Below are 14,816 nucleotides of genomic sequence, written 5' to 3'. Positions count from 1 at the left end.
CTTACATGTAATGTTTAAATATCAGCCCTTCTTCTGCAGTTGAAGTCACAAATAAGCAAGAGAAACAACACAAACGACAACATTTTGGAAGGTCATGGAAGCTAATACCTTGCTTGAAATTGCTTATTTGCCTCCCACGGTATTATAAAAATAGCACATCAAATAGTCATTTCCTTCCTGCTGCAAAGTAATATTTTTTTCCCCACAGCAAGTTCTGTGTAGAAATACATTGTAGGAAAGACCCAAATAATTATTTGGGTCATGAGCATCACAAGCACAACAAGACTTAAAAAAATCTGTTTTTGCAACAAATTTGTGCAGGCTCTTGCAGATGATTTAAAAGCTTCTCTCCCTCCCTCCCTCCCTCTGTCTCTCTCAGAAGGGCCATTGCAAGAGGCCTAACCAGCCTTTGTACTGCCACCTCCCACCACCAGAGAATGGATGGGGATGGGCACCCTTGTTTCAGTAGGGGAAATTGTCTTGGAACATCAACTCTTTCCTGCTTCCTACATGTGTGTTTTCATTGAATAACACAAAAAGTAGGTGGGCACTCCACCACTGGGGTTAGGAGGGCATACAAGTCGAAATTAAAAGAGAGATAAATCCATTCACATGAATTCAGATGGCAGCAAAAGAAGGAGGAGGAAGAGCCTTGTGGGTTCTGGTCAGTACTTTGGGCCAAATTGTAAAAAAAAAAGGCAGCTAAGTCCTTCAACTCCATTTAAATAGCAGGATGCCCACCCCTTTACCAGAATTATACAAATAAAAAAATAATTAAAATGGTCACAAAACAGAGCAAGCATGGGGAGAGGAGAAGAGTGTGTCACACTCATAGGTGATGTCCCTGCTAATCTATTAATCTATGATCAGCTCACCCCCTTTCTAAGTTCAAAGAAGCTATGGAGGAAAGGGAGGATTGGCCTGGGACCCTTTCCCCTGTACTATTTTCCAAATTCCTCGGTTGTCTCCCTGAAGCTGCTTTTAGTTGCACAGTGGAAAACATACAGTTACAAAATCCATTTGGGACCACACTCATGATTTAACAGCTCTCAAATGAGCTACAGCAAAATTCATCTCCACTGGGAGAAAAAGAACGCTGTGATGTCACCTAGAAAGTCTAATATTGGGAGTTAGGATTTTTTTTTTTTTCCAAATTTCCGTATCAACCTTCCTCCAAGGTGTTCAGGGTGGTGTATAAGGTTTCTCTCCTCCTTTTGTCCTCACAACAACCCTGTGAGGTAGTTGAGGCTGAAATACAGTGACTCGCCCAGGTCACCCAAGAATCTTAATGAGTGGGGTTCGGAACCTGGATCCTCCAGGTCCAAGCATTTGAAAGGAGATGCTTACCACTCAGGGGTGACCCAAGTAGATCTGATGCCTCAAATACTGCAAACCTGCTACTCCCATCCGCAAGCACTTCACCCCGGAGGGAGTGCTCTAATCCCCTCCCCTTTTTTGATTGCACAGACTCGGCCACTGCTCCTGCACTTCCACCACTTCCTCTACCTCCTGGCTTCTCAGAGTGCCCCCCACCTTCTCTTTCCTCCTTACCTTGATCTCTGCCATCTTCCACTTGTTCTCACCCAGTTGTGTTAAATTTCAAAGCTGGATGGAGCATACTGGGTACATCTCTTTCATTCCCAGCATGCTCTGCCCAGCCTGGTTGTTTGACTGCAGCCAGGTGAGAACAAGTGGAAGGCAGTGGAAGTAAGGTAAGGAGAAGATGGCACAATCCTGTTTTGGTTCCTTGTAGATGGGGAGTGATTAGAACAGAAACATCACAGCACCTTGTTGCTTTTAATACCACACTCCCTCTGTGATTGATCACAGCACAGGAGGAAGAGGAGAATGGCTGCTGTCCCACTCGTTCTCTTGCCAGCAACTAAGGGACCAATCATATCCAACTTTCCAGCTCCGGTGTAACCACAATGCAGCCCCGCGGTAAGGGAACAAACATTCCGATACCACAAGGAGGCCTCGGTGACTGCCCCTCCACCATAGGATGTAGCACACACCCCACTGGCTAAACTACACCAGCACTGGAAAACTGGATAGGATTGAGCCCTAAAAAGATTATTACACCTTGGGATGAAGTCGCTGGGTGGGCACTCAGGCAATTGCATGGAAAACACTTCTAACTTGGCTTTCTTTCAGGACTTTCTGAAAGACCACTCAGCCTGCACAGCCTGTCCCATTGCTATTTTCCTTCCCATACTTTGCCATGATTATTGATTATTATTTTAATAGTTTGCTTTATAATTTTAAAATATGGCACAGAACTCCGTAGAGATGGCAATAAACAAAGGATTTTTTAAAAAGAGATTAATAAAATTATGTTCTCTCTCTCTCTCTCTCTCTCTCTCTCTCTCTCACACACACACACACACACACACACACACACACACACACACACACACCTTTACAACCCTGAAGTCACAGCAAGTAAAATATCAATTAAATATAGCATGTAGTCTGCAAGTTACACAAAATTCAAGAGGGACACTAAGATTACAGTTCTGCCATACGTATATCTCATATAGCATGTATTTTTTCCAGTATTTATAATAATTCAGGTACATATTTGTACGCTTGCTTATTTTCTTACATAAATGCATTGCAAAATAAAGATGGAATTATAATCTCTCTGAACCTAACACATAAAGATTTATTTATTTCTATATAACTGAGAAAAGTAACCCAGCACTCCAGAAAATAATCTTTGTAATTGCTACATAAGGATGCTTTAATTCAGGGATCTCCAAACCCTGGCCCGGGGGCAGATGCGACCGGCAGCAAGCCTCTTTCTGTCCCACGGCCAACCTCTTGACCCCTGAAAGCCTCTGGCCCACTCAACTGAACATGACGAGAACTGTGCTTTGATTGTGTCTGGAGGGTGTCCTGAGGGCCAGAGAGGTTAAATGAATGAGCCCATTCATTCATTTATTCACTCATCTAAGTTCCATCTCTAATTTAGTTATTTAAATTTTTTTTCCGGCCCTCTGTACCACGCCAGATATTTGATGCGGCCCTCTGGCCAAAATGTTTGGACACCCCTGCTTTAATTAATGACAAAAGCTTTTCTTGATCTAGAATCTTCTTAGCTCGATTAAACCAATCACTTATTAATAACTAATTTTTGCTTCCATAGTTTAGCAATTGCAAACTTTGCAGTGCACAATTACGGAATAATTTCATTTTGAAAAAAAACAAACTATAAGTGTTGTAATGTTCAGTTGTCTGATTCAGGAGTAAACGGGGCTTGGATTCTAATAGTATCCTTACTATAGAGTAGAAATCTGTTCCAAAATGGGTGGATTTTTGGACACGCCCACCGTAAGTGCAGGATGGAGCTTACGCTACCTCAGTACTTCCAATTCAAATCTGAGCATGACTTTTTAATAGCTTCTGCTGTAATATACCATTTTTAAACAAAGCAGTGATGCTTTGTAAGCACTAAAGTACTATGAATGTGCAACAGAGTTCCTGAGCATGTCAGGGATAAAATGGAGTATAACAGATGGATATTAGTTTACTTGGTAGTGGATTTCTTTTTCTGGGGAATGTAGATTAGCATAAAAAAAGTTGGAGAGAGCTTTAAATGAGAACATCTGACTATACAGTGAAAAAATTGAGGATGTCATTGTGCACATGACTGCACACTAAAAAAATCAGTCTGATTCAATGAACGCAATAGTTCATCCACATTACTTACATGGTTGAACAAAAATTCATGTCAAAGAATGCAAGAAATGAAAAGCTGAAGAGCAAACTCTGCATCTGCCAATTACAAAATTAACTGTAGAAATTTCCTATGAACAATTGGAAGATAGGATCGGAAGATCTGCCTTCCAGACACAGCCACATACTGGGTGCGGCCAATCATGAAAAGATGCATGAATTGGCATGGTGGAAATCCATTCATCTCTCATTGTGTCATGTTAGAAAAACTATTGTTTTTTTCTTCTTCTAGTAACATGTGACATTTATCTGGCTTAGCTCTAAAGAACTGAACCGAAAGTATTGGAAACTATCATGCACCTGTGCCCTAAGAGACACAGTCTGACATTCGGTGAAAATCAAATACTAAATAATTGTCAGTTTTATCTAGTAGAATTTATAGAGGGACATAAGAAAGCCCTCCTGGTAAGGCCCATCTAGTCCAGCATCCTATTTCCCAAATTTGTCTTGTACAAATTTGGGACTGGTTTAGGCATTACCTAATATATCTACATGACAAGGTTTGACCATTGACTTGGTACTTGTTAATGAGTACCAAGTAATGAGTACAAATGTAATTTGTGTACTGGGAATTCAGGGATGTTAGCAAGTAGCAACTTCTGTGATTGTGCAGAAACCAGAAGTGCCCCTATGATATCAAAAACCGTGGTTGGTCAATAGCCAATTCATTTATTCCAATATGGTCCCATGCAGTTCCTCCACATATAATGGGAAATTGATACCAGCTCTGTGCATGAAGAGCGAGAATGCAAATGAAAGGGTATGTGAGGACCAACCAGTAAGTAAGGGTGAAGGGTAGGCAGGAGATGCATAGGCTAGCCCTTTATTTCCCTCTCTTTCTTGTCCTTTTTTGGTGCACCACAACAGCATCTGAACTTTTCTACTACATACTGGCATACAGACAGGTAAAGTGGATGTATAAGATTGTTTTGTGACACCCAAAAGAGAAAGGCAGAAAGGTAAATGCTTTTTGCCCATTAAAGGTAAATGAAGATTTTGCCCATTAAAACTGGGCCATTCTAGTCTGGAAACTCCCACAATCATTTTGAGAACAAAACAACTCTATTTCTTGGAAAAGCAGAGTACTAAAGAAGAGCACACTCATGTTCAAAACATATGTGAATGTTTTCGGAACATGGTGTTTTCGATGACTTCATCGTCCTCAATTCCTGACCTTAAATGACAAATTGCTATATCCCTGTTTGTGCACAAAAACACAGTTTAATTGTCCCTGTCCATGAGCTCCAGTTTCTTATTTTGTCTACTGGCCTGCAGTGGTTAATCCCACACTCTCTGCTCTGGTACTCGCTGTCCCAGTCAGTATTTCCCGGAGGGTTTGATGCACCAGGTGATCGCGGCCCAACACTGTTCTGAAACTCGGATGAAATGTGTGAAAAGTCCTAAGTGAGGAAGAGAAGACAGAAGAAAAGAAAAAAGAAAGTCACACTTGTGGATACGGGCATTACGTGTAACTGCATGCAGAAAACATAACCCAAATGCAGCAAGACCCAAGCTGAGCAAAGCACTTAAGTATACATATAGTGAGAAGCACTCAGGTCACTGGGATTTGAATAGAAGCTCAAGAACTTGATTTAATCAGAACCTAAGTGGAAAGCTCTCCATAGATCATGGACTCTGCAAAGCAGTCAACTGCTTTCTTTCTCTTCATTGTATTACAAGGTGATGTTCTGGGAGAACATTATTCAAATTCAGCACCCATATTATGCATACTGACAAAAGCCTGTACTAGTACCTCAGCGATATTATTATTATTTTTTTGCAATCATAGCCCCCACAAGCACTTTCCCCACAAGCACTTTCCCCACAAGACACATATTCCTCACTTCTATAATACATTAAGGGTGCAATCCAAACCCCTTATGTCAGTACTTTCCAGCACTATAGCGGTGCCAATGGGACGTGTGCTGTATCCTGCAGTTGGGTGTCACTCACAGAGGCCTCCTCAAAGTAAGAGAATGTTCGTTCCCTTACCTCAGAGCTGCATTGCCCTTAAGTCAGTGCTGGAAAGCACTGACATAAGGGGTTAGGATTGCACCCTTAGTCAAACGTAAACTGGCATGGTTAGGAGAAGCTTTACAAGCTTTGTATCTTTATTAGAGGTCATATTTCGTCAGCTCAAAAAACGGTTGGACAGTCCCATGTGAAATGCCACTGCAGATACTGCCCAGGTCTGTGTCTGACCTAATCATAACCAAATGCATTAATTGGGGAAATGTGAAATTTGGGAAGTCACAAGAACTTCAGACTACAAGCTTTACAGGAATTAAGCACTGCAGATAATTTGGGCCAATGATTCAAAATGCCCAATTTCTAAAGCTCCATTTTTCCCAGAGCAGACCTATTGACTCCAATTACTATTATTTCAATATTGCCAGGATTATTCTTAACTAAACAGTTTTGATGATTTTGGCCTAGACTACCATGTGGTAATTCATCAAAAAAACAAATTTTGATCATCAATCATGTTAGTGTTGTAGACCGGTCCTCACTTGCAGTTCCAAAAAGCAAGCTAAGGACACTTAATGCACAAATGCGATTAAATATTTACAACGTAAATCACCCTGGCGTGACGTTTAGTGCATAAAGGAATACCTGCAATCAAACTTTTCCCTCCCCTCCCCCCCCCCATTGCCTTCAGTCAGAGTTCAGCCACAGGGAAAACTGAAAGAGGATAGAAATACATCCATGGAAATCCAACTCCTAGAGTCTAGACATGTAAATATTTCAGCTCACATTGGACCCTGGTGATGCCTTTCTGGAGCACAGATGGGCCACTGCCCACAGATGGGCCATTTGTTCCCTTGCCCTGGAGTAAGTCTCAATTGCCCCGAAGTGTCTTTCTAGTCAGACCTGTGCCAGTGGACCCAGGAAGGTGGACTGAGGCTGGGAAGGGGAATAGGATATCAGTAGAGCTACTGCTCCCAATAACTGCCCCATTCTCACCCCCATCCTCCTCCTGGTCCCCACCCCATTCCATCCAACCCCCCATGCCAACTTACTGGTGCCAGGGCTCCCACAGAGGCCGCTGTCACCTGGGCACCACCACACTCAATTTGTGGTGGTGGTCAGATTGTATTTGAGAGTGCATCACATTCTGCAACGGCAGTATGTGAGTTCCAGCAATGAAGTGGCACCATAGGATTTGTTAAAGCATTTTCTTTTGAGCTGCCTAGGTATGTTAGTTCCTTCCACAGCAGAGAAAATAAACTCCCAGAAAAGGTAACATACTTGATTAAAAGATTCAAACCACTGTTACCCAGGAAAATGAACATTCAGGGGCTTTACATTTACAAGGGCAGCCCTACAGCACATCTACCCAGATGTAAGCCCCACCAAGTTTGATGGGACTTACTCCCAGGTATCTGAGTAGAGGGTTGTGGTCCTAGCATGTAAATTCAAAAGTGTAGCATTCCTGCTTAAGAACCTCCCTAAGGGCCCCCAACACTCACCTGCTGGCCTGGTGGTGAAGAGTTCATTGGGGGTTGTACCTGTAGTGCCATGGAAGGAGATAAGATGGGCTGCTGTGGGACCTGCTGCATGCTGAGGGACTGGTTGAGGATGGAGCTCTGTGGGTGGTGCAAGGACAGCTGCTGATGGAGCGGGGGGCTGATTTGGAAAGAAGGAGGTGGTGAGGCACTGATGCTGGGCAACATGGGTTTGGAGTTGAGGGTCCTGGAGAGGCTGGGGTGAGGGTGTCCACGGTAACTCTGCAGATCTGATGGGGACAAGAAGGAACCCAAGCCAGGGTAAGGTGATGAGGCCTGTGGTGGCATCGTATACAAGGGTTGTTTTGGTGGGATCATTTTTGAAGGTTGATTGGTCTGGGGACTTTTTGTCTCCCCTTGGTCAGCTGAGCTCTGTGTGGAGAGGGGAAAAGAACAGAGCAAGTTGCAAATGAAAGAAGAATCACTGAAATGAGGCAAACATAACTTGGACATTTAGACTACTGGAAGGAATGGTCCACCTCCCCTTTAACACTTTTTGTCCCTGTTTTGGGATGCAGTTAAGAAAAGAAATCCAAGAACAAGTTGCAAAAAATAGGTTTAACATATTTTTCCAGTGTCTGAATCTCAGAAATGAAAATATATACGTATATAACTGAAACCACTGTGGCACAGAGAGGTTTTCCTGAGCGGTTTTCACTTGCAGTGGCACAGGTTTTTTTTTACTTCTTATGATCAACAGCTACTGAAGCAGACAGACAACTAAATTACTGCTAATGCCTCATGTTCCAAACATGTTACAGTTCTGCTATGACATCTACTGCTATCTGCTTCTGTCTCTCATCCACCTGCAATAACAACTCTGCTAGAGATCCAACAATCATTTTAAGTGCCGAGTAAACTACTTTTTCAGCCTCTGCAAGTTACCAGCTCAGTGCAACAGACACTGGGTTTGTTTTCAATAGTTGTACAACCATCACATCTGGGCATCTGAAGGGGCATGCCATGGTTACATATTACAGGCCTGTTGTGCCATGCTTAACATGGTGAGTGGGAATCACACATATCTTGGGAAAAGGGCCAAGCTCATACATGTCCAGGTAGGAGAGAGATCAAGTTTCAAAATTGCTTGCTTTGCATTCACTTTTCAGAGATCTAGCTTGGCTGTCCTCGGGGTGTTTTCCAACTGCAGATAATACAGCATACGTGTTTGAGTGTCTTGTTCTCTCCAAGGCCATTTCATCCTCTGCTCTAATCCTGCAGCTGAACTGCCATATACCAGATTTGGGATGTAGCATTATTTCCCATGGTAATAAGTGGTGATGCAATAAAGGCAGGCCGACAGTTTTAGACAATCAAAGAAGTAAGGAGAAAATCCACACACAAGACATACATAAAGAACAATGTGCACTTTTTTCAGGTTTCACTGTGTGAGGTATGGAATCTATAATGTCTCACACATAACCTGATAACCAGTAATAACAGCAGAAATGGACCTGTGATTTACACACAGGTAAGCCACATATGCTGCACTTTTCTAATATTAGCACGTTTAAAAAAACACACTAATTGTTATTTAATGTATCTTACTCTTTTAACTCTGAAAGTGCTTTATATTTATTACCTTGTTCATCCTCCCACAACCCTGTGATTTAGGTTGATCTTAATATCGTAATTGTTGCTATTATTATTTTATTATCAGGGGACTGAAATTACGGTAAGTGGCAGTGGTTTCATAAAGCCCCTATAGTACGTTAGAAATTTAACCCAAGTAAAAAAAAATTAAACATGTCTATTGAAGTGTTGAAGAACATGAGGAAGGGAGAAGGTATCTGAGTGACAAAGGGCTAGAAAAGCTGGATAAAAAGCCAGTGGTTCCAAACTCTGATGGCCAAACAGCCCAGTCCTATCTGCCGCCACTCTACTCTGTTGGTGCAGCTGCATCATACAGTGGGGAGGTGATAAGAAGGCCAATGAGAGTTAAGTTAAAAACTTGGTAGGCCTTCTGGTTGTCTATGTGTCTCCATGGACCCAAACCAACCATTTTGCTGGTGTAAGTCCGAGGAGAGGAAGGGGACAGCTCTGGGCTGGGGAAGGGGGACAGGATCCAATGTAACTACTGCAGAGCTCCCCCCCCCACCCTCAAGCTGCCCCCTGGTTAGACCCACTCTCTGCTTAGAACTGCCCACAGCCTGTCTCTGTCACCACCTTGCCTGCTCCCACACAACCTGGTTGGGCCATTGGTATGTTGGGGGGCTGCTGGTCATTTCTGCTGGTGGTGCCCTTTGCACTTGGCAGTGGTGCGCCGTTTATGGGAGCGGTATGCAAGTTTTGCTGTTCTAAATGACAAAGAGCATTGGGCCATTTGTGTCTAAGCAGTGAAGGCACACTGAGTCCCAAACTGAGGAAGAGTTTTGACAGAACACAGTCTACGTGTGCTATCTACCACGCCACCTGCTATATTTCGTGATTTGCTTCAAATGCAAGTTTCTCCGCACAACAACAAAAATTACTTATTTATCTACCTAAGGCAACAGACAAGATTTGAAGGCATTTGCCAGTGAGGGTAACTTTTTTTTCTCTTCCTCTAACAGTCCTCATTCCAGGTTTATTTAAATATGAAAGTCACCTTTCAAAACTCTCATTAAAGAAAAAAACCCACAACAGTTATTATTGCTGCTTTACTGAATTCAGTGAGATACTGCACCACTGAATTATATGCAGCATGAACAGAATACCAATATGAAAATATTCAGCCTTAAATACATTCAGTGCAGTTATGAATCTTTTTAAACACTTAAACCAATGAAAGGGACTCAGATGATTTCCTTTTTGACCTTTTCGCCATAGCTCTTAACCTTCAAGTGTGGCTCAGTCAAGTCCCCAGGCAAGGTTCCTCAGAGCTCACTCCACAGCATGAAGTGTATGTTTACCTCAATTTTAATTATACTGAAATTAAAATTTATGTTGGGCTTTTATTTTAAATTAAATGCAATTCACTCAATATTAACTTAAAAACTGCCGTTTTTGCCTGGCCACTTTCCTGGTTGACTTAAGGAACTGCATAAGGTTTCTGAGCAGAGTGTGCACACAGAGGCCGGCTCCACCCAAAAGATGCTACTGATCAGCCCTTTTCCTCCCACTGCACAACCACAGTAGTAACAGTATTTGGATTTGAGTCTGCTCACTAGACAGCTCTCTAGGTGGCATGTCCAAACAGGCCTATATCAAATGGGCCTATATCAGCCCACATGCCACCTGCAGGCAGCTGATCAAGGCCTGTTTCTTATGCCCACTTTATGAGCAGTCAGAAATGTGACAATGAGAAGCAGGCTTTTAATCACAGTGGCCCCTAGGCTCCTTAATCAGGATTGGGAGGAGGCCATTTTCTCTACAGGTTGCTTCATTTAGGCAGACATTTGGTCAACGTAGCAGTTTTCAGGCTACTTTGTTCTATATTCTTGTGTGCTGTTTTCAGGGACGAGTATTATGCAGTTTTGTAGCGGGTTGGAATTGGGCAATAACTTGATGCTCAGGTATGTTGTGAACTTCAGCTTGTGCTTTCCTCACTTTTCATGCTTCATAGAGACCAGAATTGGGCCAAGATATTTGAGGACCAAGATATTGAGATGAGGGGGGGGGGGTTTGCTGCATGGGTAACAGCCTATCCTCCATACCTACTTTACCCAGGCTTCGCGCACTGGAGAGGACACTCTGTTCCAGAACCACCATTCAGAGCGTGACACCATAGTCTTCCGAGACTGAAGGATGCCAACTTTGCATTTGAGGACATAGTTTGAAGATTCAGCAGTAATTTCTGTGGGTCATTCCCACTGACAAAATTTTTTTAATAAAAAAAAATCATTATAGTACTTCCATGCCACCATTATTCAAGCAGATAACACAGGCCTACAAAATTGAGGGTCAGAAAAGTTTTTCCCAAACTTTATGGTGGTTTGATATGAATTTGGGGTGCCGATTCCAAAAATGGCATCCGTTTTGCTCTATCACGTCTAGTTTTGGAGACATAGTATAGCCTCATTAGTGAATGGTTCAAGCAGCTTCCTCATGAGGAAGCCTACACCATGGCTTCATCATGAGGAAGCTGCTTGAACCATCCACTAAAGAGGCTATGCCGTGTCTCCAAAACTAGGACAAAATGGATGCCATTTTTGGAATCAGCACCCCAAATATACACAGGAATTGGTGTAATGTTGAAGGAAGCAAAATGTGTATTGGCCTGTGTAATCATTCATATTTTCTATTTCCATAGTAACCTCTTCACGCCATTAGAGTTATTGCTCCATCTGATGTTCTTTCTCATCTTTTTACAATGCACCTCTGTGCAATCAGTTTGCAGTAGTGATTGCAGACTCTTCCATAGAATGCTGTTTCAGATGATGGCCATCAGTATGTAGGTATGTATTCATTTATTTATAAATATGTCCCTTCTTTCCCATCCCAAAAAGGGGGGTGCTCAAGGCAGCTAACAACATATTAAAACTGTACAATAAAATACAATAAAAAAACTCTAAAAAGAAGCAGGTATGAGAAAGATAACCATTGAATAACCATTACTATATGCCTGATTTGATTCTCAGGTAATCAGTGGGTCACACAGTGATCCCTGCAACAAACACCTGTTACATGAATTCAGAAACAAATGAACATGTGCATGCAAAACCTGCTCATTTTATAGTGCAACCCTATATATGTTTACCCAGAAGTAAGTCTCACTGTGTTCAAAGTGTCTTAGGGCCTAATCCTGCCCAAATGTCCAGCACCAGTGCTGCCTTAATGCAGTCCCAAGAACAAAATAGTCCTTGAGGAGGACTCAGTGACTGGCCTCCCCCCCCATTGCAGGATGCAGTGCATGCTCCATTGGCACAGTTGCACCAGTGCTAGAAAGTTGGATAGGATTGGGCCCTTACTCTCAGGTGAGCATGTATAGGCCCTTACTCTCAGGTGAGCATGTAGCCTCCTTCTTTCAAAATTTCTTAACATCAGTTCACACATGTGTAGTTTCTTGATTTCCTCAGTAGTTCCCTGTCATTCAATCTTCTTTCTTTGTGCTCTAAGGGACTACCTTACTGAAGCCAAGCAGATATAAGTCTGGTGAGTGCTTAGATGAGTGACCACTGGGGATTGCTACTTACTGTGCCTTTGATTATATCAGGAAAGAAAAGTGGGATAAAAATGTAGCAATTAACATCCCCATTGGACAGTATCTACCCCTGTTATTTTGCCTCTATGAATTTACAGTTGTTTCAAATGCCAATAAATTCCTCACTGCCTCATAACTGGTCGAATGCTACTGACAAATTTCCTTCCCTACTTTTCCTCCTGACATCCAGCATTTGTTCCTTTGAGCAACTGAATGCACAACCTCTTAATCTCTCTGCTAGTGGTAGCCAATCCTCAGAAGTACCCTAGAAGGCAATGTGCATTCCTAACCTAGTCAACATGAAGTTTCAAAACTGAGCTCTAAGGACCCAGTATATATCTGCATAACAATTTGCAGGTAGTATAAAAAACAAATGAAACTTATGGTGGTAATAGCAGATAGCACAGAAGTATAGAAGCTCCTCTATTTGTGATCAGGGTTCATAGTTATTTTATTCGTAAGCTCAAATATGCTCTCTGTTGCTATAGCTGTCAGTTTCCTTCCTTACTGGTCAGATTCAATGAGGGTGCTGCCAGTTTCACTTGGAGTGTTGTCAGTTTTACTGTGGAACCACTGAGTGGCTTCTCTTCTTAGCAGCATCAACTATAAATTGGAAGCTGGGTATGAAAGTATTCATTCATAAGTTCAACATTTAGGTTAGGGAAGCTTCTATATTGTTCTGAGGCTGCAACCAAGAAACATTCTTGCCGGTTTCAAAAGATGTTAGCAATCATGTGGCTTAGTACCACCACTTTAACTCCACAAGGGAATCAATAATCTATGGTCAAATATCATAGATGATATTACTTACACACTGCTTATCATTAGGCTTACCATATACAAAGGGGGACAGAGTGCCTATACTTTTAACCACTGTATAGAAGAGGGAATTTTGGCAGGTGCACCTCAAACTGGAAGGGTATAAAAAGCAGTACCTGTCAAAAATTCCCTCTTCTATATACTGGTTAAAGGTATAGGCACTCTGTCCCCCATTTTGCATCCAGTAACCCTACTTATTTTTCCATCTTTATTCTTTTTGTCAACTGATTTTAACTAAACAAATTTCCTGTAGTTAAAGACACAAGTACTTTCTCTCTGGATTAGATCATCTGGTTCAGTAAGCTGTTTTCCAGCAGAGACCAGCCAGATGTCTTTCAGAGATACAATCTCTTCTTCATCAACATTGTGGTCTTTTTTTTTTTTGCCTACTTATTTTCCAGGACCTCCAACTTGCAATAATCTCTCTCTTTGCATTCTCCATTACCACAACTCACATCCCTTCCAAAAATTGGACTATTCTAATTAAACAATACCACTTGGACTGAATTTGGTTTTTTTTTTGGGGGGGGGGGGTGTCATGGAATTTAAAATGATCTTGTGTGGAATTTTCTAATCCAGGAGTCTCCAAACCCTGGCCCAGGGGCCAAAACTGGCCATGTAGAGGATTTTATCCGGCCCCTGAGGTTTCCTGCCTTTCAGGGCTAAAAATAATTTTTAAAAAAATATCAAAAATAACTCAAAACTTCTGGGTATATACTAGTGACTGAATGAGATAGAAAATGATGCTGAGAGGCCTGGAATATAAATACAATGTTCACTAAACTTAAAACTTGGTGGGCCACTGTGAGATACAGGAAGCTGGACTAGATGGGCCTGTGGCCTGATCCAGCGGGGCTGTTCTTATGTTCTTAAAACAGAGCAGAAACTGAGACTTGAGAAAAAATGTTTGAGATTTGCATCATAGTTTGCTTGATGCTTTTTCAAAATCCCCTCTTCCTGTGCAAGTCAGTTTTGCCATCTGCCCCCCTCCTCCTCACACTCCTCACCCACTTATTGTATTCAATCATTTTTCTACCCATGTATTTATTATTTACTTATTTTCTGGCCCTCAACACCATGTCAGATATACGATGCGACCCTTGTGCCAAAGTTTGGAGCCACCTGCTCTAGACCCTAATTGTTGGGGCAGATCTTCTGCTGCTATAAATCAGTCTCGAGAATTAAACCTCAGTATCTGCACTTATCAGTTATATGCTTAGTTCAAGAAACCTTCCCTTGAGAGGATGTTGTTCACAAACAAATGTGAACTATAATGCGCACCAAATGCAAGAGCTCTGACATGGCGTGGCTGTGGAACGGAACTTTTATTTTGCTTTGGTTTAAAGAAGCTTGCAACAGCGGTGAGAACAATTCAGTCTTTCTCCAATTATGTGGGTAAATGAGTATTAACTGGAACCTTATCTAGACCTCCAAATTAAAGTTATGATTCTGGATACTGGGAGCAATCTCAGAAACCTGGCATCCAAATATTGCAATATTCTACAGTACTCTAGGTCTTATTTGGGTGCAGGAGGGGGAAACCTGGCATCCTTAAGCCATGCCACAGAGTATTTTGCTCTCACAGAAGGTAGTTAAAACTGGAATTAGTTTTGATAGCACAGTTACAGTGC

General features: G+C 42.1%; 1 protein-coding gene across 5 annotated transcripts in view; it reads right to left on the bottom strand.

Annotated features, from left to right (window-relative positions):
• TOX2 (TOX high mobility group box family member 2) overlaps positions 1-14,816 on the bottom strand; it is a 294,999-nt gene that overhangs the window by 13,127 nt on the left and 267,056 nt on the right. For all 5 annotated transcript variants that reach the window (XM_066625152.1, XM_066625156.1, XM_066625153.1 and 2 more), the window contains 2 exons: positions 7,209-7,616; positions 5,008-5,138 (listed from right to left, as the gene is read on the bottom strand). In XM_066625152.1, coding sequence (XP_066481249.1) covers positions 5,008-5,138; positions 7,209-7,616 — 539 coding nt within the window. The remainder of the gene's footprint in view (positions 1-5,007; positions 5,139-7,208; positions 7,617-14,816) is intronic.

This window comes from Tiliqua scincoides, chromosome 4 (assembly GCF_035046505.1).
Source record: "Tiliqua scincoides isolate rTilSci1 chromosome 4, rTilSci1.hap2, whole genome shotgun sequence".
In the NCBI taxonomy this organism is placed as follows: Eukaryota; Metazoa; Chordata; class Lepidosauria; order Squamata; family Scincidae; genus Tiliqua; species Tiliqua scincoides.
Note: the sequence above shows the minus strand (reverse complement) of the source record. Positions and strands in the feature narration are given on the sequence as shown.